Here is a 27422-nt window from a genome sequence, read left to right as displayed (position 1 = left end):
GGGAGGGAGGGAGGAGAGCGGCGCTGGGAGCGGCGCCGGACGGGGATCCGGGCACCCACAGCTGGCCAGGATGGGACAATTTCGGGAAGGACAGAGCCCAGAGCTTCTCCGTATGTTACTTTCGTGTTTGTTTTGTTGTGTTCTCCCTCCTCCTCCTCGTGTTGATGTTTTGCCGGTGGTTTTTTAGCTTGGCACGTCGCAGATTCCCCCTCCCTGTGCTGCACGCCCCCCCCCACCCCCCCTCTGCTCCCACCCTGCTCCCTGCTCTTCATTTTCTGCCCTTTCCCGATTATTGGGGTGGGAAATGCGTTTGCTGAGCCTGAATGTTCATGTGGTGCCTTTCCTGCCGGGGTAAGAGCCACAACATCCCTATTTGGCATCAGTTTGTGAACACTTTGCTGGCATGAATCATCCCCCGGCACGCAGGGCAGTGCAAATCCACGTCCAGGGAGTTTGGGATTAAACCAGCAGTGGTTTAGCTTTTTCCTCATGGAAAAAGGATGAAATTCTTCCCTGTGAGGGTGCTGTGGCCCTGGCATAGGCTGCCCAGAGCAGTTGTGGCTGTCCCTGGATCCCTGGCAGTGCCCAAGGCCAGGCTGGACGGGGCTTGGAGCAGCTGGGGACAGTGGAAGCTGTCCCTGCCCATGGCAGGGGTGGGATGAGGTGATCCTTAAGGTCTCTTCCACCCCAAACCATTCTGGGATTCTGTGAAACTCCTCTGTGCTCTGGGACCTCCTAGCCAGCCCCTTTCCCAAACCTCCTCTTCTCTCAGACCACCCGAGCTGGGGGGAGGAACCCCAGATTCTGATTTTCCTGCTGATCCTGTGTTACATTCCTGAGGTTTCTGCAAATTTGGGGATCTGCGCCCTCCTGGCTTTGGGATCATCAGCTTAGATCCCCCTGCTCCTGCATCCTGAGCTGGGCTTTGAGGCCAGGCACAGCCGGAGAGCAGCAGCCAAGGGGGCTCATCCCAGAAGCAGATGTGGATTTGCAGCTGGGGATTCTAATCCATGATAAGTTTACCTTCTCTGTAAGGTGCCTTTGGCTTGTTTTTAGAATAAGATCCAAGGCTGTGAGCGCCCTTTTCATCTTCACACCCCAAACACCTTGCAAAGGCTGTGCTCCCTCCTGTTCAGCTGGGGAAACTGAGGCAGGGGGAGCCCGTGGCTCAGCAGCATCACCTCCCGTGGGAGCTGAACCTGCTCCTTGGTGGCCTCATCTTCTTGGCCAACCTTCCTTGAGAGAAAACTCTCCTTTGGCTACCAAACACCCAGGAAGCTCCTGTGGGGTGGGATCTCCAACTTGGATCCCTCATCCCCACCTCAGGCTCCTGAGATGAACCTCATGTGGAGATGCTGTTGAAGTTCCACAGCTTTTAATTGTCCCATCCTTCAAAATCCTAAGGATCTTCCCCATGGCTGACTGATGACCCTGAGTTATGTCCCTTCTACCGCCAGATCTCTGCAGATTTAGTTGCCACCAGTGTTTGTCCAAAGGATTTCCTGGAGAGGGAGGCTGGAAGGAGCTCCTGACCCTCCTTGTTCGTGAGGTGGCTTGGGAGGCCATTCCTTTCTCCATCTCCTCCCATCCCAAAAAGCCCTTCCCATCTATCCCAAGCACAGGATGAATTGATTTAAGCTCTGCTTGTTGGCAGAGCTGTGTCCTCTCCTGGTGGGAGGTGAGCAAACATTGCATTACCCCCAAAGGGAAACAGAGTCCCTGAAATCCTGGGAGGCCACAGGCACCTTCTCCTTCCCCCCAACTTTCCCTGGAATGCCACAGGAGGGCAACCTGCCCTGTGTCCTGAGCTTCCTTAGAAAGCCAGAGGGAGGAAATCCCAACGTAACCCAGCTCCAGACAATGGGAACGGGAAAAGGGCCGTGAGGCAGATGGGGAATCTGCACCTCGTGCTCCTCCTGCAAGCTGGGAGAGCCATTTCCGAGACAATCCTTGGCTCTTGTCCAAGACCAAAATTCCAGGAAGGTTTTTTGTGTGCGTGTGCGTGTGCGTGTCACAAGGAAACCCCTCCTTCCCCAGCAACATGGTGTGCACCATATTCCTGAATGATCCCAGTGCTGGGGAGGACTCTCTTCTCCTGTAATTTATGGCCTGGTTGGAGTTCTTCCACCCAGTGTTCATCCCAGCATCCCAAGGGTCAGTTTTAGGGCTGCACAGCTCCCTTTGACCCGCTCTGTCCCTTGGAGATTGTGGTGACCAGCCATGAAAATCCACGTGGTTTCTGCTCCTCTCTGCCAGGAGAAAGGAAAATAAAGGAGTTTTTGTGGGATTCCTGCACATTGCAACCTGGGGCTGTAGCAGTAGAAAACAGGGAAATGGATAGAAAAGGAGGAACCCTATGCTATAAATTAATTAAGGCACATGAGAATAACCTTTGCTGGAGCAAAGTTTATCTCCCTGCCTCTCCCATTTTTGGGTGCTGTGGGTTGTGCCACTGTTTCTCTGGCCGCATCCTCAGAAGGTGAAGGTCCCATGTCCCACCCTGAGCTGTCCCTGAGGAATGAAGTGACTTTATAAGGACAAGCCAAGCCCTCGAGCAGGTCAGAATTGCTCCTCTAAGAGCTGCACGCTCTCTTTCTTGTGCAGTTTGACTTTTTGCTCCTTCTGCATCCTCTGGGGAGGATGCCAGCTTTTCCTGGCTCCCAGGGGGTGTGTATGTGTGGGAAATGCTGAGCAAGGTGGGGATCTGAGGGTGACTTGTGCAATCACAGATCAGCAGAGGCTGAAGGTCCCTCAGGAGGTGCAGATGCCACCCGCTCCCCATGCCAGTGTTTGTCAGGGAGAATTTATTTCCTATCCACTCGGAGTTCTTCTGGCTGCACCTTGTCCTTCCACGGCGTGTTTTTGGGATGTCTGTGAGCAACACAAAGCAGCACTGCTTCCCCCCAGCCCCTCCCCAAACTCGGTCCCATCACCCTGATCATTAATGACACTCCACAGCCTCGTCCCCTCTCCTCACCCCTGGGAGGTGCCACCACCAGCTGGGCCCTGTCAGCGTCACAGGGGGGTGCCAGGGTGGCACCGGCTGCTCCCCAGGAGCCAGGACGGTGGTGAGGTCGCAGGACCCTATTTTCTGAGCACCCAAAGTCCCCATTTCCCCAGAGATCGGGTCCGTTTCTGCACAGCAAGGACTGAGGGAGCTCGGCACCTCTGAGGCTGCGTTTCTGCTTTGCGTTGTAATTTTGACCCTTTTTCACAGCCTTTTAAACTGGCCCGGAGCTGTGCAAGTGTGCTTGGTGTGAAGCACCTTTCAAACACAGGGCAGGGGGCAGCGAGCCCCTGATGGCACCAGCGGTGGGATGGAAATGGGCAAAATCACGAGAAAACAGCCCCAAAACTGGGCTCGTCATCACTTCCAGCCCAGCCCTGAGCACCTTTGGGTGCTTCCATCCCTTCTCTGTGCCACCCTCCGGATCGAGGCAGGGCTAATCCACGCCACGACCCCAAATACCGTTCCCTTCCTACTCCCAGCCCCAGAGAACACCCGCCGCGCATCCGGAAGCATCTGCTTTGGAAACCCGAAACCGGCTCAAACACGAACCGAGCCAAATTCCTCCAGGCACGTTTTTATCATCCTTTTTTATTTATTTATTTTATTATATATATTTTTTTCCTGCCGGTGACAATGGCTTTGCTCAGGGCTCTGCCCAGCCCTTTCCTCTGCGCTGCCAGACAGAAATAACCAGGTTGGCTAAGAAATGCGTGCCCTCCTTTCCTTTCCCGGGCAGGCGGCTCCCTCTGGCCGTGTCTCCGCTCGGAGCCCCGGGGAGGAGCCGCTCTGCAGAGCCGTGCTGCGGGGGCAGACGCTGTCTCCGTGACCCGGTGGCATGTGCAGCACTGCCAGGTGCCCCGGGGGCTCTCTGCAGCACGGCAGCGGCGCTTTGCTCGCTCTCCGCCGGCGGTGGGAGCGCCTGGCGTGCCCCGGAGAGGTGCGAGCCAGCGCCGGCTCCGCGCCTTCCGCCCAAAACAGAGCAAGCTGATGATAAAAAGCCGTGCTGGAGAAGAGCCGGGGAGGACAGAGAGAGGGGAAACACGATGCCACGGGCGTTGCAAAGCAATCCCTCGTGTAGACACAACCTCGTTTGATAGCGTGGCTTCTCCTGGGAGATCCCCCAGGAAAGGGGAGACCACCAGGGCCAGGACCCTGTGCTGACCTCAGTGGCCAGAGCCCACGGGCTGAGTCAGGGACACCCCGGGCTGGTTTGGGTAGGCGTTTAGGGTCATCCCAGATGCCACAAGCCCTTAGTTCTGCCGTGGCTCCTGGGAGGGCTGATGGCTCCCGGGATGCTCCAGCTGCCGGAGCGGCGATGCGGCGCTCGGGAGGAGCCGCTCGCCGCTCCCGCAGCCTCTTCTCCGAGGGCATCCAGAGGAAGGCTGCCTCTCTCGGGGCTTTGTTGCATGCTTGGCTTGGCTTGATGGGAGGTGGTGGCTCTCGGGCTTGCAGAATCCCCGGACAAAGCATTTTCCATGCTGCGGGGCCGCAGGGACACGGGTGAGATCAGCCGCAGCTTCAGCGCCTGCTTGGATGGAGCCAGAGGTTTGCAGAGGATGGAGGCGGCGTGTGCTGGGGAGAGCTGGGCTGGTGGAGCATGAGACATCCTTGCCCGGGGCATGGAGACCTGCCCGGCATCCCGGTGTGAGTGGAGAGGTGAGGAGCTCCAGCCGGGGAGCAAAGCCCCGCCGGGAATCCCCGCGGCCGGGAGATGGGCCGCGTGCCGCCGGGATTTTGGGAGAAGGGAGGACTTCTGTGCCCTCTGCTTCGGCCCCAGCCTGGGAGATGACCTGGGGCTGCTCTTTCTGTGGGTGGGACCCACGGCAAAAGGAGCAGAGCTGCGGCTGGACCCTGCCTGGGGGCTGCTCCAGACCCTGCTCGGCTCTTGGGGCTGCTGGAGGGTTTGGCCAAGGCTGTTTCTGTCTGGAGATCGGGGAAAACTCCGGTGGCAAATGCAGGGTTTGACCTCCTGTGCCCGTCCTCAAGGTCAGCGTGAGCTGTGGGGGCTCCTGAAGCTGCTGTGTGGGATAACCTTACCCCTGGCTGTTACAGCACAGAGGGATACCCTGGAAAACGGGAGAGGCATGTGGCCACCTCAGAGGTTCAGCTTTCTGCAAGAAATTCTGTGTCAGAGGGCAAACACACGCGAGGTTTTGTGCGCTGGCCAGGACACGGGTGGGCGTGGAGCTCCTTCATTTATCCCTCCACGAGCGGAGCTCTCCCGGAGACCCCGAGGTGGGAGGAGGAGGATGAGGAGGAAGCTCAGCTCCGGGCAGCTGCTTTCTCTCAGTCCTTCTCCCTGCTTGTCTCCCTGCCTCCCGGATCTCGTGGCTGCAGAGCCTCCTGGCAGCCCTCGGCACTTTTTTAGCCATTCCAGAGAATTGGAATAGTTCTAGCGAGGGCGAGCTCTGATTTATAGGGAGTGTTTTTATGGTGTTTATGTTGGCAGGCTGGAGTTTATGTACGGTTTGAAATGTTCGCTGAAGCCTTTTATCGCCGGGGCTGAAAAACAACAGAGCGCTGATGAAAAGTCCTGTGCTAATTGCAGAGGGGTTGATTCAGGGCTGCAAAATGCCTGGCTCCTGCTTGGCTCCGAGGGGCTGCTGCTGCCTGCAGTCCCCCTGGGGAAGGAGAGACGATTTCAGCCATCAGCAGGGGGGGATCCATCCAGGTTGGGCCATTTGGCCAGCGAAGGTCACATCTGGCACTGAGAGGGACAGATCGTGGTGCCTCGGGCTCCTGTCCCTGCTCACAGAACGAGGTGATCAGCAGATGCAAGAGGCTTCAGTTTGGGAAAAAAAAAGCAGTTGCTTAAACGTGGTATTTTTTTAGAATTCAGATGTGGGGCAGCACCTTGTGCTGGTGTTGGAAATGCAGCTCAGTTCCATCCCGGCACTCCTCCCCCCATGTCTTTGTAGGATCTCAGTGTCCCAGCTGAGGTTTTAGTGAAATCAGTGTCTTGGTGAGATCCCATCATCACCTGTGGGATTTGGAGTGATTGAACCTCACGAGCCCCTCCCATGAAACAACCTCCTCCTCCTTATTTTCCACTGGATTATCCCTGTCCCATTAGTCCTGCAGAATTACTCTGAGAGCAGGAGACTTTTTCAGGTGCCAGCAATTGGTGATCCTGGAGCATAGGGAAGGAATTTACCCACCTGCCATAAGACACCTACTTTAAAATCAGCTCCTGATCCCTCCAGTCATGTCTACCTTCCCTTCTCCATCATCACAGCTGCTAAGGAGAAGTGAGTGATCCACGGGGTGTGAGCAGCACCTTGGTGTGGGATGGGGAACCCTTAAGGTCAGTGTAAAATGTGAAACAGCAGGAAAGAGTTGCAGGGGGATGCCACATCTTGGGCAGGGTGTGCTTCAGCTCTCCTGGTTCCTGAGAGCAGGTGGGGAAATCTAGAGGAGTGGAGAGAAGAGCTGGGAACCGAGATGAGTCCCAGACCAGCCCCTGGATGTCAAGCAGGTCACAGAATCCCAGAATGGTTTGGGTTGGAAGGGCCATGGGCAGGGACACCTTCCACGATCCCAAGGTGCTCCAAGCCCCGTCCAACCTGGCCCTGGACACTTCCATGGATGGAGCAGCCACAGCTGCTCCGGGCACCCTGTGCTCAGCTCCAAGGAGGGCTGACCACCCAATGAAATCCCACCCAAGTGCCTTAAAACCAGTCTTGGGGGATGCCACAGAGATTGTATCCTTTTCAGGAGACCATGGCACATGGTCCTGCCTCCACATCACCCTGCAGTTGCTCCATACCCTTGCAACCCTTATCCCAGAAACATCTACTGGGACTCCCCTGCCAGGCAAAAGGGCACTTTATTCCAGACCAGCTGTTTAGGAAAAGTCCTGACTGGCATTAGGCACCTCAGTAGATGTGTCCTGCTGGGTGGACCCTAATAAGAAGGGAGGGAAGGAAAGGCACAGCATTACAAGCACATCTACGTGCCTCTAGTCTAGTCACACATACAAGAAAATTTAAGGAATTTGGTTCAAAGTGTTTTAGTGAGGCAGAGAACCTTCTATTCTAAGAGATTTCTGATATCTCTCACCCTGCACTGAACCACACAGATTCTAAAAGACGAGGGAAAAAAAAACCCACATAACCAACAAATCCCCCACTTCTGCTACTGGCAGTAAAATTTTGGCTGACGCGTGCGAGCCTCTATTAACCCGTGGCCCTGTGAACGTGCTGCTCAGGGACAAACCTTACAGTAGGAGAGTCCATCCTGCTGTTATTCCTTGTAATGGGAAGCTTCCAAAAAAACAGCCAAAACAAATATTTGGAGGAAAGGCAGGGGCTGCCTGGAGGGAGCCACTCGGGCAGGAATGCTCCTGCCACTGGGCAGGAGGTGACATCATCCAGATTCCTTCACTGAGGAATGCAGGATTTGGTCTTCCCTGCCAGTAATTGCTTTTCAAAAACAGATCTGCCCAAGGAAGCAGATTACACCCAGCCCCTTCCATTGCACGGCAGAGAGGCTGAATGTTCCCAAATCCCCTTCTTGTCCCTAGTTTAACGGGGACATTGTGTGGACAGGCAGGGTAAAATTGGTCATCTCCCAAACCACAAGTGAAAGCACCCAAAATTCCAAAAGCGGGAGCTGGACAGAAATCTGGGCAGGGAGAGCTGGTCAGGGGCTGGCCAGGATGGGGCAGGTGATGGGCTGGGGGTGTGTGTGGACTTCTGTGCTGGGCAGACTTTGCTGAGAGCTGCAGGAGGAGCCCAGGTCACCTCCGTGGTGACCCCGTTTCTCAGTCCTGTGAAGCCAGTGACCACGTCAGGGGTTTTGGAATGTAGAACTTCAGTGGTGACTGGAGAGTGCTGGTCCTTGTAGATCCCTTCCAATTTGGATGTTCTCTAGTTCTGTGGCTGGAATAGGCTCATGTGGCTTGATCCAGGGCAGGGATTGTCCCCCTGCGCTGGCACTGCTGGGACACCTTGAATTCTGAGTCCATGTTTGGGTTTCTCAGGACGGGAAGGACATTGAGGGGATGGAGCACCAGGAGGGGCTGAGGGAGCTGGGAAAGGGGCTCAGCCTGGAGAAAAGGAGGCTCAGGGGGGACCTTGTGGCTCTGCACAGCTCCTGACAGGAGGGGACAGGCTGGGGGGTCGGGTTCTGCTCCAGGGAACAGGGACAGGAGGAGAGGGAATGGCCTCAAGTTCTACCAGGTGAGGTGTAGGTTGGATATTAGGGAAAATTTCTTCCCTGAAAGGCTGGTCAGGCATTGGAAGAGGCTGCCCAGGGCAGTGGTGAAGTCACCATCCCTGGAAGTGTTCAAATACACGTTGATGTGGCACCTGGGGACATGGTTTGAGGTGAACACAGCAGTGCTGGGTTGATGGTTGGACTTGATGATCTTAGAGCTCATTTCCAGCCTTAATGTCCCTCCATGATTATTCTGGTAGGGCTAACTCAGCTAGGCCACCCCTCCATGAAGCTTTTGGCTTCTCCTTTGGGTTGAACACCCCACATCCCATCTCCAGTCCCTTGAGCTTGCAGCCCTCCACCCCAGGCTCTGCGGTGGCTCCAGGCTCCACAAACACCTCTGGAAATGGATGTCATCAGCCCTTCCAGCAGCAGCAGAGGGGTCAGTTCCTGTGGGATGGAGGCTGCTGCCGTCATTTCAATAGGTGGAACTAGGTGTAGTTCAGCTGCCCCCGTTACCAGTCCAACGGGGTGATTTAGTGCCTGGAAAGGCCCGAAATATTTTGCTCCCAGTGCCTGACAGAGGATGGCTGGCAGGAAACGAGCGCGCCGTGCTCCAAGGCAGGGCAGGTCTTGCTGGCTCTCTAATTTTCCGCCAGGTTTTGGAAATTCTTGGCAATGAAATGGAGAGCAGGAGTGAAGGGCCTCAGCCAAAGGAGAAATCCCACTTGGTCAGCGGGATTTTTGGAAAGGGTGGAGTGAGGAGCTCTGAATGGGCAGCAGCAGGACAAGGGCTGGATCTGCTCTGCTGAGGTTGCTGGGATATGGGGTCAGGCGTGCCAGGAGAAGGACTGCTCACTTTTGGGGCCAGCAGTCCCAAAAAAAGTGGGGATGGACACAAAGAGGGGTCTGGGGTCATGGTAGGGTGATGATAATGGAATTTTGTCACGGCAGAAGAGGCACATCCATGCAGGAGGTAATGATGCAGCTGGTTGGGACCAGGTCCCACATGGGACAAGGTGACAATGCCATGGGACAAACCTTCTGTGGGACATCCTGGGCTTGGTTTGGATATTGTCCCCCACCAGACAAGTCCCTTCCCTCGTCATGTCTCGGCCACCCTCCACCCCAGGGCTGTGTCTGGTGCTGACAATCCTGGTTTGCAGGACTCTCACAGCTCAAGGGAAAACAAAAACAATATTTCCCTTGTTTTCTTTGGGAGTGGGGGAAATCACAGAATTCGATGGCGTGGGTTGGAAGGGACATTAAAGATCATCTGGTTCCCAGAAGGAGAATGCAGGCACCAATCCCTTTGCCTCACACATGCTGAGCAAGCACTCCACCACTGGGGCTAACCCCCTGTGGGATTCCACAGGGGTGGAATAGGGAATAAAGGGTATGAAATAGGGATCTCCTGCTCATTTCTGCCTGGAGTCACCCTAGAGACAGCACAGAGCTGGCCAAGCATCACTGACATGAGCTCCAGAGGAATCAAGTGGAGGCTCCAAGGCTTTGAGGTCAGTAGGGACCAAAAAGCAGCCAGGAAGAAAGACGACAGTGGATGCAGATCTGCTTTTAAATGACACGAGGATGCTCAGAGGCTCCACATTTATCACAGCTCAGTGGGTCAGGTGCCACCAGTCAGGTGTGGGACTGCTCCTCTGGCTCCAGGCCTCCCAGCAGGACATGATTTGGGGGTTTGGTTCATGTTAAGTTGTTTCTTCAAGGTTCTCAGAAACACAGATGTTGGTGTGGTTTCTTAATTATTTCTGTCTGGAGGCTGAAGGCAGGATGACTTGGAGAGGAAGGGAGGGAAAGAACCAGAGATGGAAAGACTGAATTTTCAAGAAAAGCCTCCCACCACTTCTTCTGTCCTCAGCTTCTGGTAATGGCCAGGGTGAGTGATTGCAGCTTTCCACTCCAGAAAATCCTCAGGGGGTTTCCTGGGATATTGAAATGTGGTGGGCTGTGTGCCCAGCCAGTGACCACCACAGCAAAGGGGATGGACCTCAGCTGAGCAGCAGCAAACTGAGACATGTCCCAAAAGCTGCCTGGAGGTCAGAGACTCTGGCTTGGCATTTTTAAGGTCTGTTCTAAGTGAAGGAGAATCAGGGTTCTTTTTTTCATAAATACCCTCTTTCCACAGCATTTTCTGTGCTGATTGCCTCTTTAAACTTAGCAGAGGAGGCTGAACCGGCCCTGGGCTGGCAGAAAGTGTGGAAGAAATGTGAGCACCAGACTGGGAGCCTGGGAAGGGGTTCGCTGCACATCCTGGAGGGATTTTAGTATTATGGTGAATTAAACCATGACTGCAACATCCTCTGTGTCCCATCCCCAGCCTCACAGTGGAGCTTCAGGCATCCGTGCCTGGGAGCCAGACAAATTCACCAGGGGTACCCGCCCTGGCAGCAGGAGCTCCCCTCTTCCCAGGGGTGGTGGAGGGTTTGGTGTCAGCAGGGCAGGGCTCACCTGAGCTGCTCCTTTCTCTAGGAAAACCTGCACCCACGGGCCTGGTGCTCCCTTGGGAAGATCTCTGCATTCAGGACCAACCTGAAAACAAAGACAGACCCCTCATCTCACGGCCCCCGTGTCTCAGGTTGTGGATCAGCCCTGAGCACTGGAGCGTTGCTGGCTCAGGTCTACAGCCACAGCCTCTGTGTAACAGGCATGGAAGGGCTGTCCTCCTCCTCCTCCTCCTCCTCCTCCATCTTCCTGCCTTCCCCTTCCGCCTCAACGTGCTCATTCATGAAAAATCCCCAGTTGGACGGACGTGCGGAGAGGAATTGATGTTGGCGCATTTTTTCCCGCGCGTCGGCCAGGGGAGGTCGTAGGCCCAGAGGGATTTAATCTTTGTTTTCGCAGCTGGATTCCATATTATCCTTTCTTCTCTCCAGCTTTTTATTGCTGGTCAGTCCCGGGAGCAACCTGTTGGGAAGCAGTGTGCTCGTGTGGAGCACAGGCTGCTGTGGCTGCCCGAGGGGCAGCCACTGGTGCTGTCCCCCCCAGGACTGGTGGCCTCCCCAGGGCTGCCCAGACAGGACGAGGAGCAATGGCCATAAACAAAACCACAACGAGTTCCACCTCAACATGAGGAAAAAGCTTCTCCCCATGGCGGGTGGCAGAGCTCTGGAACAGCTGCCCAGGGAGGGCGTGGAGTCTCCCTGTCTGGAGACACCCCAAACCCACCTGGGTGAGTTCCTGTGTCACCTGCTCCCGGTGTCCCTTCCTTGTCAGGGGGGGCTGGACTGGGTGATCTCCAGAGGTCCCTTCCAACCACAACACTTCTAGGGCTCTGTGATTCCATGACCTGCACAGCCCCACGTGTTCATTAAGGACTGAGGCTGGAAGGGATTATGTGCTCCTGCAGTGGGAGCACGCAATGGATCCTGGCTGGGGAGGGAGGAAGGTGCCATCCTATCGGTGCTGCAATCCCCGACGCGGGGAGAATGATGATGCACAGAACTCCATGATATCAGAAGGCTAATTAATTACTTTATTAAACTATAGTATACTATATTACACTAATAAGAACTATCATTAACTAACTAGAAAACCTGTGACCCTCTCTGCCGAGAGTCCCGACACAGCTGTGACCTAATTGGTCAATCAATCCAAAACACCATCACCAGTGTCCAATTAAGAAATCACCTTGGGTAAACAATCTCCATCACACATTCTACACGTGCACAACAATGAGCAGCAGCAAGTGAGATAAGAATTGTTTTGATTCTCTTTTCTCTGCTTCTCTCAGGAGAAATCCTGAGAAAGCTAAGTCTCTCTTTGTTGAGAGGACATGTGAATACCACACCATCCCATAATGGTCCCCTGAAGACCCCTGGCTGCAGCCCAGATCTCCTGGCTCCCTTTATCCTTGCACAGTGTGGGGTGAAGGCAACCGGTCCAACCATCTTGGTCCATCCCTTGGTGGGACAGGGCAGGGAGCAAGGTTGGGAGCATCTGCCTTGGCCTGGAGCATGATGGGATCACAGCAAACCCTTGGGATCATGGTCCCAACCTGGGCACACCATGACTTTGGGGAATGTTCCAGGGTTTGGTGAAGGTGGGCTATGGACTGGTGGCATGGTGTAGGGTTTGGTGGTGCTGGGGTAGGGTTGGGGGTGTTGGGTCGTTTTTCATGGTGCTGGTGTAGGTTTGGTGGTGCTGCTGTAGAGTTTGGTGCTGCTGGTGTAGGGTTTGGGGATGCTGCTATAGGTTTGGTGGTGTGGTGTTGGTTTAGAGGTGTGGGGTAGAATTTGTGGTGCTGGTGTAGGTTTAGTGGTGCCAGTGTAGTTTTGGGGGTGTGGTGTAGGTTTTTGTGGTGCTGATGTAGGGTTTGGTGTTTTGGCATAGATTTTTGTGGTGCTGGTATAGGGTTTGGTGCTGTGGTGTAGGATTTGGCCAACAGGCAGGTGTGGGCTCATGCCCATTGTGGTGAGGGGGTGGAGAAGGTGCTGCTGGAGCCCTGCTGGATGTCCAAAGGACTCCAGCACTGCAGATCTCAGGGTCAGCCTTTGCTCTGAGCAGCAGCGTGGCCCAGGGCCAGCTGGCAATGGCTCCATCCTCACCTGGATGCCAGCCTTGGGGCACCTTCCCCATGCCACTGCCCCACTCCTGAGGGCAGAGAGGGACCCTGATCCAACACCCCTCCAGCCCTGCAGGCTCTGGGGATGACCAGACACGTGGTGTCCCTTCTTGGCACGGGGGACCCGGGATTGTCCAGATGTGAGGCAGGAGCCGCTGACCTCTGCAGCGTCAGCGGGTGGGGGCCACCTATGTAAACATGTCCAGGAAGGTTCCTGTCCCTGTTCCACCCCGTGCTCGCCTTCGGATCAGACCCTCCTCGGATCAGGACCTGCAGCCCTCGCCGATGCTCCAGCCCGGAGCTCTGGAAGGTACCGTGCTGCTTGCCCAGCCTGGGGCTCTCCTCTGGGCATTTCCCTCTCATCCTCCTCTTTGCATGTAAAGCTGGCTGTGTAATTGAGTCTGTGCCTAATTACCTAAGGGCTTATTAAATATTTGCTGGTGATATCAGTGTAATGAAATATCTCAGTGAGCGGAGTAGGAACCTGCCCCGGTTGTGCTGGGAACCCGGCCAGGAGGGTAGGAAAGCACTTGTGGAAATAATGTTTCCTATTTTTCCTTATTTTCTGTTGTGTCTGTTATCTAAGAACAACTTGGCAAGAGCACATCCAACCCATTTGCTGCCTTATTTTTCATGCTCGAGCCTCTGTCTCCCCTTTTAACTCTGTTTAGGTCTGATTAGTAATGGGGAAACGGGCCACAAAGTCACATCTAATTGTCTTGGACCATTGCTTTGGCATTTTCCTTCTTGTCTTCATAGAATCCCAGAATGGTTTGGGTGGGAAGAGACATTAAAGATCACCTCATTCCAACCCCCTGCCAGGGACACCTTCCACTACCCCAGGGTGCTCCAAGCACTACCCCAGGGTGCTCCAAGCCCCATCCAGCTTGCTCTGGAACAGCTCCAGAGATGGATGGGGAGGGCACAGCCTCTCTGGGCTTCTTCTTGTTGTCTCCAATATAATTTTAAAGTTGGGGTTGAATTTCTTTACCATAAAGATTTCGTTACCATAAAGAAAATCTGGTGTTCAGGGCTGAGCTCAGGAGGACATTTTGGTGATTTGGGGTGGCAAGTGTGCAGCAGATTTCTTTGGGGAGGGCACAGGGATGGGTTTACATGGTGGAGAGAAGGGTTTGACAGCTGTTCCCAGCCCCTGTCCCTGTTTGCACAACACTTGGATCATGGAGCAGCCTCACTGTTATGCTGTCTGACCTGACAAGTCAGAGGTTTCTCCAAAGCCAAAAGACTGGGAAATAGATAAAATAGATATCCCAGCAATGAGCGTTGGAATCTGCAGAAAGGTTTGGTTTTTCAGATCTGATGGTTTGGGTAAAATTTTGTCTTATCTCACAAGTCCTGCTGCCTGAGCTCCACCTCAGCTCCGGCATGCAGAACCCCTGTGGTGGGTGATGGGTTTGGGAGACCAGAGGAGGGTCACCAAGGTGGCCAGAGGGATGGAGAACCTCTCCTGTGGGGAAAGGCTGAGAGAATTGGGATTGTTCAGCCTGGAGAAGAGAAGGCTTCAAGGTGACCTTGCAGCCCTTTCTTGTGGCTAAAGGGGCTACAAGAGAGCTGGAGGGGAATTTTGGGCAAGGGATGCAGGGACAGGACAAGGGGGAATGGCTTTAAATTGATAGAGGGTAGCTTTAGATGAGATATTAGGAATAAATTCTTCCCTGTGAGGGTGCTGAGGCCCTGGCACAGGGTGCCCAGAGCAGCTCTGGCTGCCCCTGGATCCCTGGAAGTGTCCAAGGCCAGGTTGGATGGGCTTGGAGCAGCTTGGGACAGTGGAAGTTGTCCCTGCCCATGGCAGGGAGTTAGAATAAGATGGACTTTAAGAGCCCTTCCATCCCAAACCATTCTGGGATTCTGTGGTTCCATTCCTGGCAGAGCAGGCTGCAGAGTGTGACTCAGCACCCTGAGAAGATGACACACCAAAGCAGGACCTTGAAGCTGCTCCAAATGACCCCCAGGTGGTCTTTAACCACCTTAGAGTCGTTAGGGTTGTTTAGAGCAGCAAGACATGAGCTCTGCCCCGAGGATGGTGCAGGACAGGGCAGTCCTCAGTGGTCCCAGGGTCTGGCCAGGGCAGTACGAGGGAACATCCTGAGAACCAGGCAGAGCTGGGACCTGATGCAAATACCTGGGCTGGCTCCTGTGGGTCCTGTTCCAGGAAAAAAATTATGGCCCTGTTAGAATTGAGAGGTTTCTTTTGGTTGGCAAATTACAGATATTTTTGTGTTTGTAAAAGATTAGAATCATAGAATTGTTTAAGATCATCACCAGTCAACCCAGCATCATCATAACCACCCCTAAACCACATGCCCAGGTGCCACATCCACTCAGTTTTGAACACTTCCAGTGATGGTGACTCTACCACTGCCCTGGGCAGTCTGTTCTAGTATTTTGCAACTCCTTCTGTGAAGAATTTTTCCCTAATACCCAATCTAAACCTCACCTGGTGCAACTTGAGGCCATTTATTCTTGTCCTGTCACTCGTTATCCAGGAGAAGATAAAAACATTAAATAACTTTGGATCATTTCTCATGGCTGTCCTGGCTGGGTGTGAACAGGTCGTGCCATCTGCTGCAGTGGCTGTCCCTGTGTCTGACATGGATGAGGTGTGTGGTGACAGAAATGACACCATCGTTTTTTCCACTGGAACTTCTGGGGAAAAAAAAAAACCAACAACAACAACAACAAAAAAAAAAAAAAAAAAAAAAAAAGTCAAACTCTCAGGGTCAGCAGCCTGACTGTGACATTGCAAAGCATTTTCCACACACAAAACCACCCCAAACCTTTGAGTATTGCAGGTGTGTGCAAGAGGAGATTGGTGAGGAAAGCTGGAGGAGGTGTTGAGCACGTCCTGCTTTCAGAGAACCACAGAATCATGGAAGGGTTTGGGATGGAAAGGACCTTAAAGCCCATCCTGTTCCAAACCCTGCCGTGGGCAGGGACACCTTCCACTACCCCAGGGTGCTCTAAGCCCCATCCAACCTGGCCTTGGGCACTTCCAGGGATCCAGGGGCAGCCACAGCTTCTCTGGGCACCCTGTGCCAGGGCCTGCCCACCCTCACAGCCAGAATTCCTTCCCAATATCCCATCCATCCCTGCCGAGCCATTCCCTGTGTCCTGTCCCTCCACCCCTTGTCCCCAGTCCCTCTGCAGCTCTCCTGGAGCCCCTTTAGGACCAGGAAAAGCTCTGAGCTCTCGCTGGAGCTTCTCCAGGTGAGCACCCCCAGCTCTCCCAGCCTGGCTCCAGAGCAGCCCTGGAGCAGCTCCGTCACCTCCATGCCTTTCTTTGGGTGGGTCCCAAGGACAGAACTGTTCCACCTCCACTTTGGGGGTTGCTGTCTTTATGCTCAAGCTGTTCTTAAGGTGTTGCTGCTCCCATCCCCTTCCCCCTTCCCACACTGACACTGGGAATTTGGTTTTTGTGCTACTGAAAAATAGGGGAAAATGTTCCTTTCACCCACTTGGCACCAGTCAAGGACGTCACCCAGCAGCTCCTGAATGCAGCTCAGAAGCCATGGCTGAGCTTCCAACCTCTCCTGACCCCTTTTCCTGGGGTTCTTCCAAGCTCCCTCCTAACAGTCCATCTCTGCCCATCCACAGGTGTTAGGAACAACACCGCCAAACCCACACCTTGCTGGAGCAGCCAAAAATGTGTCCGTTTCCCTTTTTCTTTTCCAGCATTCCCTAACCTTTCCCATACACCCTGACCCTTTTCCTCTGCCCCCACCTGCATTAAGGCACTGCTGTGGGGTGAACTGTGGATGGAGGAATGTCCACATGGACAACAGAGGGAGGAGGAGATGAGCCGTGAACTTTTGCACAGCCCAGGGATGGATTTCCTCTGGTTTTAATTGAATTGTTTCATTTTTTTTTTTTTTCACTCTTTTGTAGAAGTTCAGGAAGGTCTAGAGCAAGTCAAGCCTGGCTTGGCTTCACAGGGCTGGCAACACCGAGTGGAAATTTTATTGCTTCCTGTTATGAGAGCTCAGGGAGCCAGGATGGGATTTCAGGAGAAACACGGGCAGCTCTAACTCCAGGGATGACCCTGACGGGTGGGGCTGGAGATGGCCTTTCATCCCCATGGCTCCTCCAGCCACTTCAGGAAAGGGAAGCAAATAGAGGAGGGAATAATGGCTCGATTTGACCTCTGGCTATTGAGGCAGGTGTTTTCTTTGGAGCAGGAATAGATGCCGGGGAAAAAATGCTACAAAGGGCTTTGCTGAGCCATGTCCCAGGGCTCCACCTGAGTCCCTTCTTGTCACCTCTCAGCACATCCCTGTGTCACCTCACTGCCTCGGACACTTCAGCAGAAAGGTTCTCCTCAGAAAAATGGATGTGCTTTTTTTTCTCAACACTGAAATTTATCTCAAGAATGTGTCCATGGCAGTGAAATTTTCAGCTGGGAAGGGCTGGAATAAATTGCTTCTGCTCTCCAGCCTGGGTTTAAACATTTCCTCTGGGTTTTTGTATTTCAGAATTTAAATCTTATTGTTATTTAAGCATATCATATAAGTGTTTAGGTAATTTTCAAGGTGAAATACTTTTATCTTTCTGCAGTCATCAGCCAGTGATACCTGAAGGAAACTTTTCCCTGTTTTTCAGCAGAAATGTTATTTATTCTGCTAACAGCATTGGCTTCTGGCTCCAGGCACAAACCAATGCAAACTTCACAGAAATTCCATTTTCTGACCTATCTTTGTGCTAAGTGAGGCATAACTGTGATCCAAATGTCATGGCAGCTCAGAGCCAGAGTTTACATTTTCAGAGTGCATGAAGGAAAACATCCCTCACCTCGCTTTCAAACAGTCTTACATTATTCAGCCAAAATCCCCACGGGCTTTGGAAAAATGTGTAAGACCAGATTTTCCCTGTTCCATCCTTGCAAAGAGCCAGAGACCAACCACATCATTCTTTTCCAGATCAAAACCTTCCTGGGTTCATCCAACAAGGAGCGCTGGGTGCAGGATAAAAATCAACCTGATGATGAATAAGTAGAGATTTTGTCTTTCTGCCCTTCAAATGACATATTTGCATTGGAGTTGGCGTCACCACTGCCCTGAAAAGTCTAAGCAGAGCTTTGTGATGAAGCAGATTTTAGCAACAGACCCTGGCACAGCTTTTTCTGCTGCTTGTAAATTGTTTTTTTTAAGGGAGTTAAGGTTCTGGCTGCATTCTTAGGATGCGAGCCCTGATTAGCCCCAAACCTTGGAGAGCACCCAGAGCTCTGCGTGAAGGAGGGAAGAAGGTTGCACAGCTGGGATGGTTTTGGTGTTAAGTCAGGGAGTTTGGTGGGACTGAAAGGGAGCCTGGAAGCCTTGGGCTGGCATGGCTGAGTCGAGCAGCACCAGGGCCATTCCCACCTGCTCACCCCTACCTCTGCTTCCCAGATCCTGAACGGCTCCCTGACACAGCCACGCTTGTCCATGAGCCCCTCACCCATGGAATTGTTGGTTGGATTTCTGTTTCATGAGGAAATGGACTCTTTCTGTCCCCAGGCCTGGCCGCTCCACTCATTAACCCAAGTTCTATCCCAGTGTAGTGCTTCCATCCTTGCTGGGAGCTGCTGGCCTGTCCCAAAGCACACAAGAGATGTGGCCCAGCCCCAGCCTAGCCATGTCACTGGGGCAATGACACGGCTTGGGTTCCTGGGGACTCAGCTTGGGTCCTTGGGGACACAGCTTAGGTTCTTGGGGACACAACTTGGGTCCTTGGGGACACAGCTTGGGTCTTTGGGGACACAGCTTGGGTCTTTGGGGACACGGCTTGGATCTTTGGAGACACAGCTTGGGTCCTTGGGGACACCATTTGGGTTCCTGGGGACACAGCTTGGGTCCTTGGGGACATAGGTTGGGTTCCTGGGAACACAGCTTGGATCCTGGGGTTGCTGAAGGCTCTGGAGACTCCAGGCATGAAGAAGGGGCTCCCATGGGAGCTGGTGGCCTCTTTCCCAGCAGGAAATGCAAATGGAGATGTCCCAGTGGGACACACACTCGGACCTCTGGTCCAAGGAACCTGGTGCAGTGGAAGGTGTCCCCACCCATGGCAAGGGGGTGGAACCTGGAGGATCTTTAGGGTCCCTTCCAACCCAAACCATTCTGGGATTCTCCACAGTGCTCCGCTCACCTCGTCCTATCAGCCAGGCGCGTGCTGCTAGAAATGTCAAATTCACAGCGCTGGCTTGAACCAAACTGGTTGAAAATGAGCCCAAATCCTCTTCCAAAGCCATGGATCCCCCCCACACCTGTGTGCTCCTGGGACAGCAGCTCTGAAAGCAGAATAGGGGGTGGAGGAAAGGAGGACACATTGAGGAAGGGGGTGTCAACTCCTGAAGCCCATCTTGAAGGGGATAAAACCTCAGCGTGCCTCCCTTGTGACTGTCACTCACTGACCAAGCCCCCAGCTCCCTTTCTCCCCATTACTGCCACCAAATTACTGGCAAATAAGAATAATAACACAGTTCCGTGGATTTTTAGTCTATGCAAAAGGGGAAAGAATGTTTTTCAAATCCCAGTATTCCTTGTTAGCAGTGCTTTTGCCACACTTTCCATCACAAATCCCTTTCAAAGTGGACAGCACCCACAGCCACCAAAGGTGAGGGTGAGTCCTGCATCCCACCTCCAAAAGTCAGGGAAAAAAAAAAAAAAGTTTAGTGAAGTTAATCCAAGAGGAAAAAGATAAGAACTAAAACTGCTGCTTCACATCTTGCTCTTGCTCGTGGTGCTCAGACGTTTTTCCTTCTCAGATGGGAAATTCCATCATCTCAAAAGCTCAAATCCAACAATAATGAATAAGGTAAAAAGATGGCATTTTAATTTATTCCAATTTTGTCACATCTGTCTCAACACGGTGGGCCCTGTTTTAAAAACAGGCTTATCATTTGCACAAAGATGCACACCTTCGTTGCATTTAGTTTAAAAACTGAACAAATGAACATCCAAAAGAGGAAAATCAGAGAAGAAAATGACCTGTCAGCACAATGCAGCACAGAGCTTTGTCAATTTGTGCTCAGAGTGGGTAATTATGGTCTCTCCTCATCCCTGACGTAGCAGGAGATGTTACACCAGGTCTCATTATCACTGGTGACAGCACTTATGTATTTCAATAGGACATTAAAATAAATATGTACAGATCACTGCTCTGAAACACAATTGGTGCCTGGGGGAGAGGTGGCTTGGAGAGGTGACTCCCAGCAGCAGCCAGAATTATACAAAGCTCCATCACAACCTTTCCCCTCTGTCTCCTCTCTTTTATTCCCATCTCGCCTAGCCAGGCATTGACCTGAGGACACGGGATGCTGCAGGGGTGGGTTTTTCCCTGTGCACTCATTTATGGCTCTGCCTCCTGCCTTCTGCCTCCTCCCCTGGGTGATGTTTGGTGATGGGAAGCCCTCAGTCCCTGCCAGTGTGGTGGCTGGAGCTGCTGGCCATGAGGCTGCAGCAGGAGCAGATGTTGCCTGGCCTGCCTGAAGCACTGATGCCCCAAAAATCTTTACCCAGACATGAGAGCTGTGTGTATAAATAACCCTCATGGTTAGAAAGCAAAGAGCCTGGAAAATCTTCCTGACCCACGGGGCTGGGACCACGCTGAGCTGCCTTTTATCTCTGAGCTGAGCCTGGGAGTTGTTCTCAGCTGGTTATTTTTAAATAACCAACAGCACTTCCCTGCAGCTCTGTCCTGCACCAGCAGCAGCAGGTGGGACTTTCACCACAGGTTTTGGGTGGGAACGAGTTCTTGGTGGCCAGCCCTCACCTCTGGTGGATGTTCCAGCGTGTGGCTTTCAGAAGGAGCAGGTGTGACACGTGCTGCAGGGACCCTGCTTGTGGGGGATGCACCCAAGGAACATTCAGTGCCCCTGTGCAGTGACCACGAGGTGACCCACCGCTGTCTCCAGAGCTGAAGGACCTTCAGGGGAAGGAGGTCACTGCCCCCAGCGAGCTGGAGGCCAATCCCTACCCCAGGAATAAGCAGGGATAACATGGCCTCAGCCTGTTGCGTGTTCTCAGTTCCTCAGAGGGAGATCTCCAGCCCTGGGTGGGGTTTGGAGATCTCCAGCCCTGGCGCTTTCCTCTGGAACCTCCCTGTGTCCTTTGGGAGAGTAAGCTCTCGGTGTGCCACGTGCTGAAGTTGAAACATGAAGCCGGGGTTGTGGTAATTCAACTTTTTTTAGAGGTTTATTCCCCCAAAATGCCTCCCAGACCCTGGTTTTCCTGGCATGGCATATTCCTACCAAGGTGTGTTCATCCCTACACCTCACTCAGCTGATAGGGCTTTTCCTGCCTATCTTAGGTGACTAATTCCAAACAGGGAATAAACTTATCAGTAATGATAAGTGAGTAATTAGTTTATAACATAAAACTTCGAGGAATGGAACTGCAATAAAATGCAGCACAGATGCTGCTCCCTGCAAGAGCATCCAGGCAATGAGTTCCAGTGAGCAGGAATTGCCCTTCCAGGTCCATTCAGGCTTTTTTGGGAAGCCAGAGGTCTGAATATCCTGCTTTGTCAGCACCAGGGATAAAAGTTCCTGATAAACCATTCCTGATAAACCCCCTTTAATCCCAGTGCAGGTCTTCCCACGTTTTCTGCCCTCAGAGATCTGATCTTTGGCTGGACTTTCTGCCCTGACTCTCCATTTCCACCCAGCAGACAACCTGAGCCCAGGTGTTGCTGCAATGGCAATGCCAAAGCTCCTCATGGATGGAGCAGGTGATCCTTGGACTATTGGGGTGGAGGTTTTTTCCTTGAAAACCACTTGCCTCAGGCTTCCTGCGCGTCCCCATCCCAGCTATTCCTGCCTGAAAAACGCTCTGTTGGTGCTCAAAACCCCTTCCCCATCTTTCACCTGCTCTCTGCTACCTCCACCAGCTTGGAGAGAGGGGAACCACCTCCTTCAGGGACAGCTTTTCCTGGGAGTGCAGCAAAGCAGGAGCTTCAGGGCAGTTTTTCCCACTAACGAGCTTTCCCTCTTTTTTTTTTTTTTTTTTTGGTGTTTTTTTTTTTTTAATTATTTTTTCACCCCCAACAGCCAAGGAGCTTTTGCCAGAATGTGTTTTCCACATGTTCCCTATTAGTCATGCTCTCAGCCTGTACAAATCTCTTACCAGTGCCACAAGCTGATGCTATTAATTTACTCCCAACCGACACAAGGGCTCGGCAGCAAAATTCCAGGCAGCGCTCCTAAAACCAGACCCGGCGGCTTGTTTGGATTTAAAACCAGTGCCTTTCCCTCGCCTGGTGTGTCTGTGGAGCACCTTCCCAGCTTCTCCCGAGGCTTGGCGAGGGGCAGGAGGGTGGGCACAGGCGGTGGGACCGGCCCCGGGGGTCGGGCAGGGGCTGCCGGCAAAGGCGGGGTCTGAGCGCCTTAAATACTCCGCTGGAGCTCCGCTTCCCAAGCGCTGGAGCGCGGCTGGACCGAGCTGCTGGCACTTTATCTAGGGCAAGGCGGAGGGATTGGAGGCACAGGAATGTCGGTGGAGGAGGGAAAGCCACCGCGAGAAGCATCATGTCTCTGTAAGTAGATTTTTTTTTTCCCCCACCTCGTTGTTTTCCCCGCAGTTCAGGCAGCGGTGCGAGAAGCGTGCAGAAAGGAAGGACGTCCAGCTAGCACTGATTTATATTTCTTTTTTCATTCTTTGGCGTGTTTTAGACTCAGTTTTTCATGTTTTCCCAGTTCCTACAGCTGTGCCGGCGATTGTGTGGAGGGGTCAGTGGGTTTTGGGAAGTCACTGCGGTGAGAACGTGGAGCCAGCACCTCATTCTGGCTACACACAGCTCTGACTACTTTCGGAGTTGGTGGTTTGAGCAGTCCAGTCCCTCCTTTGTAGCTGTTTTGAAGTGTAACTTGTAGCCTGTGTGTGTTTCATACGCTGTGTGTCACCTCTGGAGGTGGCATGTGGTTAGGGATGACTGAATGAATGGATTTCAAAGCCACAGGGATGGGGAGTCCTTTCTCAGGGAGATAATTCATGAATCTATACCTCACCTGATCCTGCTGCAGGTCCACCCAGATGGGGTTTTTTTTGTTTTTTTTTTTTTTTTTTTTTTTTACTCAGACCGTATAACTTTCACACTGCACAGAGAAATTGGGTCTGTAGCAGGTGGAAAGATGCAAAAATCTGTGTTCTGTGCTTTGATGGTTGGGACTGTGAGGAGAGGAGACACAGCCTTTTCCTAGTGCCAGCACTGTGAACAAGTCTTTCCTTGGAAGCATGTTTTACTTATGATTCCAAAACATCATGGTGCACTAAACCCCCACCCAAGCAATTAAAAGCATTGAAATCCCACAGTTTGGTCTCTGTAGCGGAATCCTAAACCCCGCCAGAAGTTTAACCAAACTGGTTTGTAGGGAGGGGTTTTCACCTCATTTCCTTTGCCTCCTGCTCTCAGACACAATGCCAGGAGGGCAGGGGGACACACAGGGGTGCAACACCAAGGTGTGACCCCACACAGCACAGGGGTCCCAGGGGCGCAGGAACAGCTCGGGGCTGTTTCCTGCAGATGTTCCTGCAGATCCAGATGTGCACAGAGGGCTCAGCAGCAGGGGCAGTGGCAGGACCCATGGCTCAAGGTGGTGGCTGGTAACTAGGGATGGTCTTCTCAAAGCAGCAACCTGTCACTTTTTTTTTTTTTCTTTTTTTCTGTTATTCTACAATTTCCTTCCTTTTCCTTGCTTGGCTCGGGAGATTTGGGAGCACTTCATTGGGTTCTCTTCTCTAAAATGTGTCTCCTAGAGGAGACAGGGGGTGCTTTGCTAACAACCCTGACAAATACCAGTTCAAAACTTGAATATTTACTCCAAAAGCTGTCAAAACCTTGGTCTGACCCTCTCTGCCCCAGCACACAGTTCCTGGGAGGTGCATTGGAACTTTGGGAATTGTGTCCATGAGTAACATTTGCAAAATGGTGAATTATCCTCGGTGTAGTCTTCAGAAACCCTTTAGGGCAGCAGTGAAATTTGGATGAACTGCTCTACAGGACATTCAAAGTGCATTTTTAAGAACAATTTGGGGCTTGCAGCTAATTTGGGGTGCAGATGGGAGCTGGTGGGGGGTGTTGGACACCTGCATGGGGCCAGCCAAGGTGGGGCTGCATCCAACCCTGCCTCATTCAGACCCGGATGCTCCACAGACAGATGCACCATGCCCTGCACCCAGCAGGGTCTTCCCTTCCCAGCCCCCTGTCAGTGGAGCTTGGCTGAGTGCCTGGATTAATTCTGCAAATCATTTAACACCCCAATTTGCCCATATCTGAATGTGAACATGACAGAGGAAGAGTTAAATACCCCTTAGGGTGTACCCACTGTAAGGAAGGAAAAACAAAAAAGGCACTCAAAGAGGGACCCTCCCCATCTCACCCCTGAATAAACCAAATTTCCCCAATAAATAAAGAATATCTCAGTGGGCATCTCTTTCCATGTCCTGCAGTGGCTGAACTGTCCCACCTGCACAGCTGTGCTGACCAAGGCATCACTTTTGGGCCAGGAGAGGGGGATTCTGGCCCCAGTAGCTTTGGGGGTTGAGGGCAGAGAGGAGAATTTCCCCACCTCTCCTTCTGGTTTATGACCCAGCTGTTTTTCCCCTCCCTGCCTCAGTTTCCCCCACCCCAGGACAAGAATAGCACCATCTGCAGAGCGCTCCCACAGGCTCGGCCCGGCGTGTGAAGACTTGGGGGTTTGTGTTCACAGGGGATTTGTTTGATCTGGAAATAGCAGGGTTAGAAAATTCCATCTGCCTGCTCTCGAGAGCCCTGGATGGGGGCAGCGCGACGGCGAGCGCTGAGCAAACCAGCGCTGAGCAAAGCAGCTCTGCTTGGCTCCTGGCCTGGGAAGCAGCGGGAGCAAAATCACATGCCAGAAGGGCTGGATGTGGAGAACAGAGCGGGGCACGTTTCCCTTCCTGCTCCCGTGTGGGGCCGTGCTCGTGGCCGCTCCCACCATGGAAACCCTATGGCAAAATTTTGTGTCTCCAGTGGTGCAGAGCCAGGTTAGGGCTAGGCTTTTGTCTCATGGCATCACCAAGCAACGTTGGATGGGCCCTGGAGCAACCTTGTCTAGTGGAAGGTGTCCCTGCCCATGGAACAAGATGATCTTTAAGGTCCCTTCCAACCCCTCAAAACTATAGGATTCGGAGTTTTTATTATCATTTTCCCCCCTGGATCTTCATCCCCACTCAGCCATGCTCACCCAGCATGGAGAGTTATGGTTGATGCCCATACTTCTTCCACATAGGAAAACAGCTCTTCTCTTCTCTTCTCTTCTCTTCTCTTCTCTTCTCTTCTCTTCTCTTCTCTTCTCTTCTCTTCTCTTCTCTTCTCTTCTCTTCTCTTCTCTTCTCTTCTCTTCTCTTCTCTTCTCTTCTCTTCTCTTCTCTTCTCTTCTCTTCTCTTCTCGTGCTTTCCCTGCTGCTCTCATCTCTCAGTATCTGTGCCAGTCAAGCAGTGAAATTGCCTCCTTGTCTTTATTGCTGCCTCAGGTCACCCGAGGAACTCAGGCTGAGGCCCCACTGCAAGTTAAGCTAAATACAAAATGCTTATTACGAGCTCTTCCTCCCCAGCTGTCCAGGTCACCTAAGAAATCCATGGTTTTCTCTTGAAAGCTTCTCAAGGTTTATTTTTGAAACAGTCTGTATTTGATTAAAGTTTTGTTTTGTTTTGCTTTGTTTCAAGAGGAACTTAAAAGGGCCATCAGCCTGTAAACATACATATTCCCATTCTTTCACTGATTCTTTGCATTTTTCTGGGTTTGCTAATGAAAGATGTTTCAGCAGGGCAAGTCTCTGTGATGTGGGAGCATCCTTCACTGCTCCAACCCTGACCACTCTTTAAGAGGAGAAATTTTCCCTAATATCCAATCTAAACCTCTCCTGGTGCTAATTGAGGCCGTTCCCTCTCCTCCTGTCCCTGTTCCCTGGGAGCAGAGCTCAATCCCCCCGGCTGTCCCCTCCTGTCAGGAGCTGTGCAGAGCCAGAAGGTCCCCCCCGAGCCTCCTTTTCTCCAGACTGAGCCCCTTTCCCACCTCCCTCAGCCTCTCCTGGTGCTCCAGACCCTTCCCCAGCTCCGTTCCTATCTCTGGACCTGCTCCAGCCTCTTGTCATGAGGAGCCCAAAACTGACCCCAGGATTTGAGGCATAGCCTCACCAGTGCCCAGCACACGGGACAGTCACTGCTCTGGTCCTCCTGCTGGCACAAGATGTGACCTCTCAGCCCTGTTTTTTATTTCCCCTTCTCCCTGCAGGTTATAACTGAGTAGCCCCTATGACCAACATGAGCTGGAGCTTCCTCACCCGCCTGCTAGAAGAGATTCACAATCACTCCACCTTCGTGGGGAAGGTCTGGCTCACCGTGCTCATCGTCTTCCGCATCGTCCTGACGGCGGTGGGGGGCGAGTCCATCTACTCTGATGAGCAGAGCAAGTTCACCTGCAACACCAAGCAGCCGGGCTGCGACAACGTCTGCTACGATGCCTTCGCGCCGCTGTCGCACGTCAGGTTCTGGGTCTTCCAGATCATCGTGATCTCCACGCCCTCCGTCATGTACCTGGGCTACGCCATCCACAGGATCGCCCGCTCGGCCGAGGAGGAGAAGAAGTTCAAGGGGTTCAAGAAGAAGAAGCAGTTTGCCCTGAACTGGCAGGCCGTGCGTAACATGGAGGACGCCATGGAGGCCGACGAGGAGGAGCCCATGATCTCCGACGATGCGGCCGAGCACGAGAAGGCAAAGGCCAAGCCCAAGTGCAAGGAGCAGCAGAAGCACGATGGGAGGAGGCGCATCCAGCAGGAGGGACTGATGAAAATCTACGTCTTCCAGCTCCTCACCCGGGCTTCCTTCGAGGTTTGCTTTCTGATAGGGCAGTATTTGCTCTATGGTTTCGAGGTGGAAGCTTATTACGTCTGCAACAGGGTCCCTTGTCCCCACACCGTGGACTGCTTTGTGTCCCGGCCCACGGAGAAGACCATCTTCCTCCTGGTGATGTACGTGGTGAGCTGCCTGTGCCTGCTGCTGAACATGTGCGAGATGTTCCACCTGGGATTCGGGACCATCCGCGACGCCATCCGCAACCGGAAAATCAACAGCTTCCGGCAGCCCCCCTACAACTACGCCTACCCCAAGAACATCTCCTGCCCTCCTGAGTACAACCTGGTTGTCAAATCCGAGAAGTCCACCAAGATCCCCAACAGCCTGATGGCCCACGAGCAGAACTTGGCCAACGTGGCTCAGGAGCAGCAGTGCACCAGCCCCGATGAGAACCTGCCGGCGGATCTGTCCACGCTGCACAAGCACCTGCGGGTGGCCCAGGAGCAGCTGGACATCGCCTTCCAGAGCTACAGCAGCACCCAGGCCAACACGCAGCCCTCTCGGACCAGCAGCCCCACCTCAGGGGGCACCGTGGTGGAGCAGAACAGGGCCAACACCGCCCAGGAGAAACAAGGTGCTAAACCCAAGGCCTCCCTGGAGAAAGGCAGCTCCAGTAGTAAAGACGGGAAGACGTCTGTGTGGATATAACTCTGTCAGGAAGGCAAGAGGGTGGCGCGAGCGGGGTTTTTATTTTGGTTTCTTTCTGGTTTTCGGTGTTGTCTCGCGTTTGTTTCGCAGGGCACGGTTTTCGTGTGGAAGTCAAGAGAGTAAAAGGAGTTTCGGACCAATTTAGTGCTGTCTTCCAGT

The 27422-nt window shown here is 53.0% G+C and overlaps 1 protein-coding gene across 3 annotated transcripts; it reads left to right on the top strand.

Moving 5' to 3' along the window:
* On the top strand, positions 1-27422 carry GJC2 (gap junction protein gamma 2). Of its 3 annotated transcripts, none has more exons than XM_068176126.1 (2): positions 1-110; positions 25996-27422. In XM_068176126.1, exon 2 carries the CDS (start codon positions 26016-26018, stop codon positions 27261-27263), a length of 1248 nt encoding a protein of 415 aa, XP_068032227.1. In that variant the 5' UTR covers positions 1-110; positions 25996-26015; the 3' UTR covers positions 27264-27422. The 3 variants fall into 3 exon arrangements, with proteins under 3 accessions (XP_068032227.1, XP_068032233.1, XP_068032222.1); XM_068176132.1 differs by lacking the exon at positions 1-110 and adding an exon at positions 13013-13059; XM_068176121.1 differs by lacking the exon at positions 1-110 and adding an exon at positions 22201-22274.

Source organism: Anomalospiza imberbis, chromosome 1 (genome assembly GCF_031753505.1).
Source record: "Anomalospiza imberbis isolate Cuckoo-Finch-1a 21T00152 chromosome 1, ASM3175350v1, whole genome shotgun sequence".
NCBI classification, from domain to species: Eukaryota; Metazoa; Chordata; class Aves; order Passeriformes; family Viduidae; genus Anomalospiza; species Anomalospiza imberbis.
This window is presented reverse-complemented; position numbering and strand designations above follow the sequence as displayed.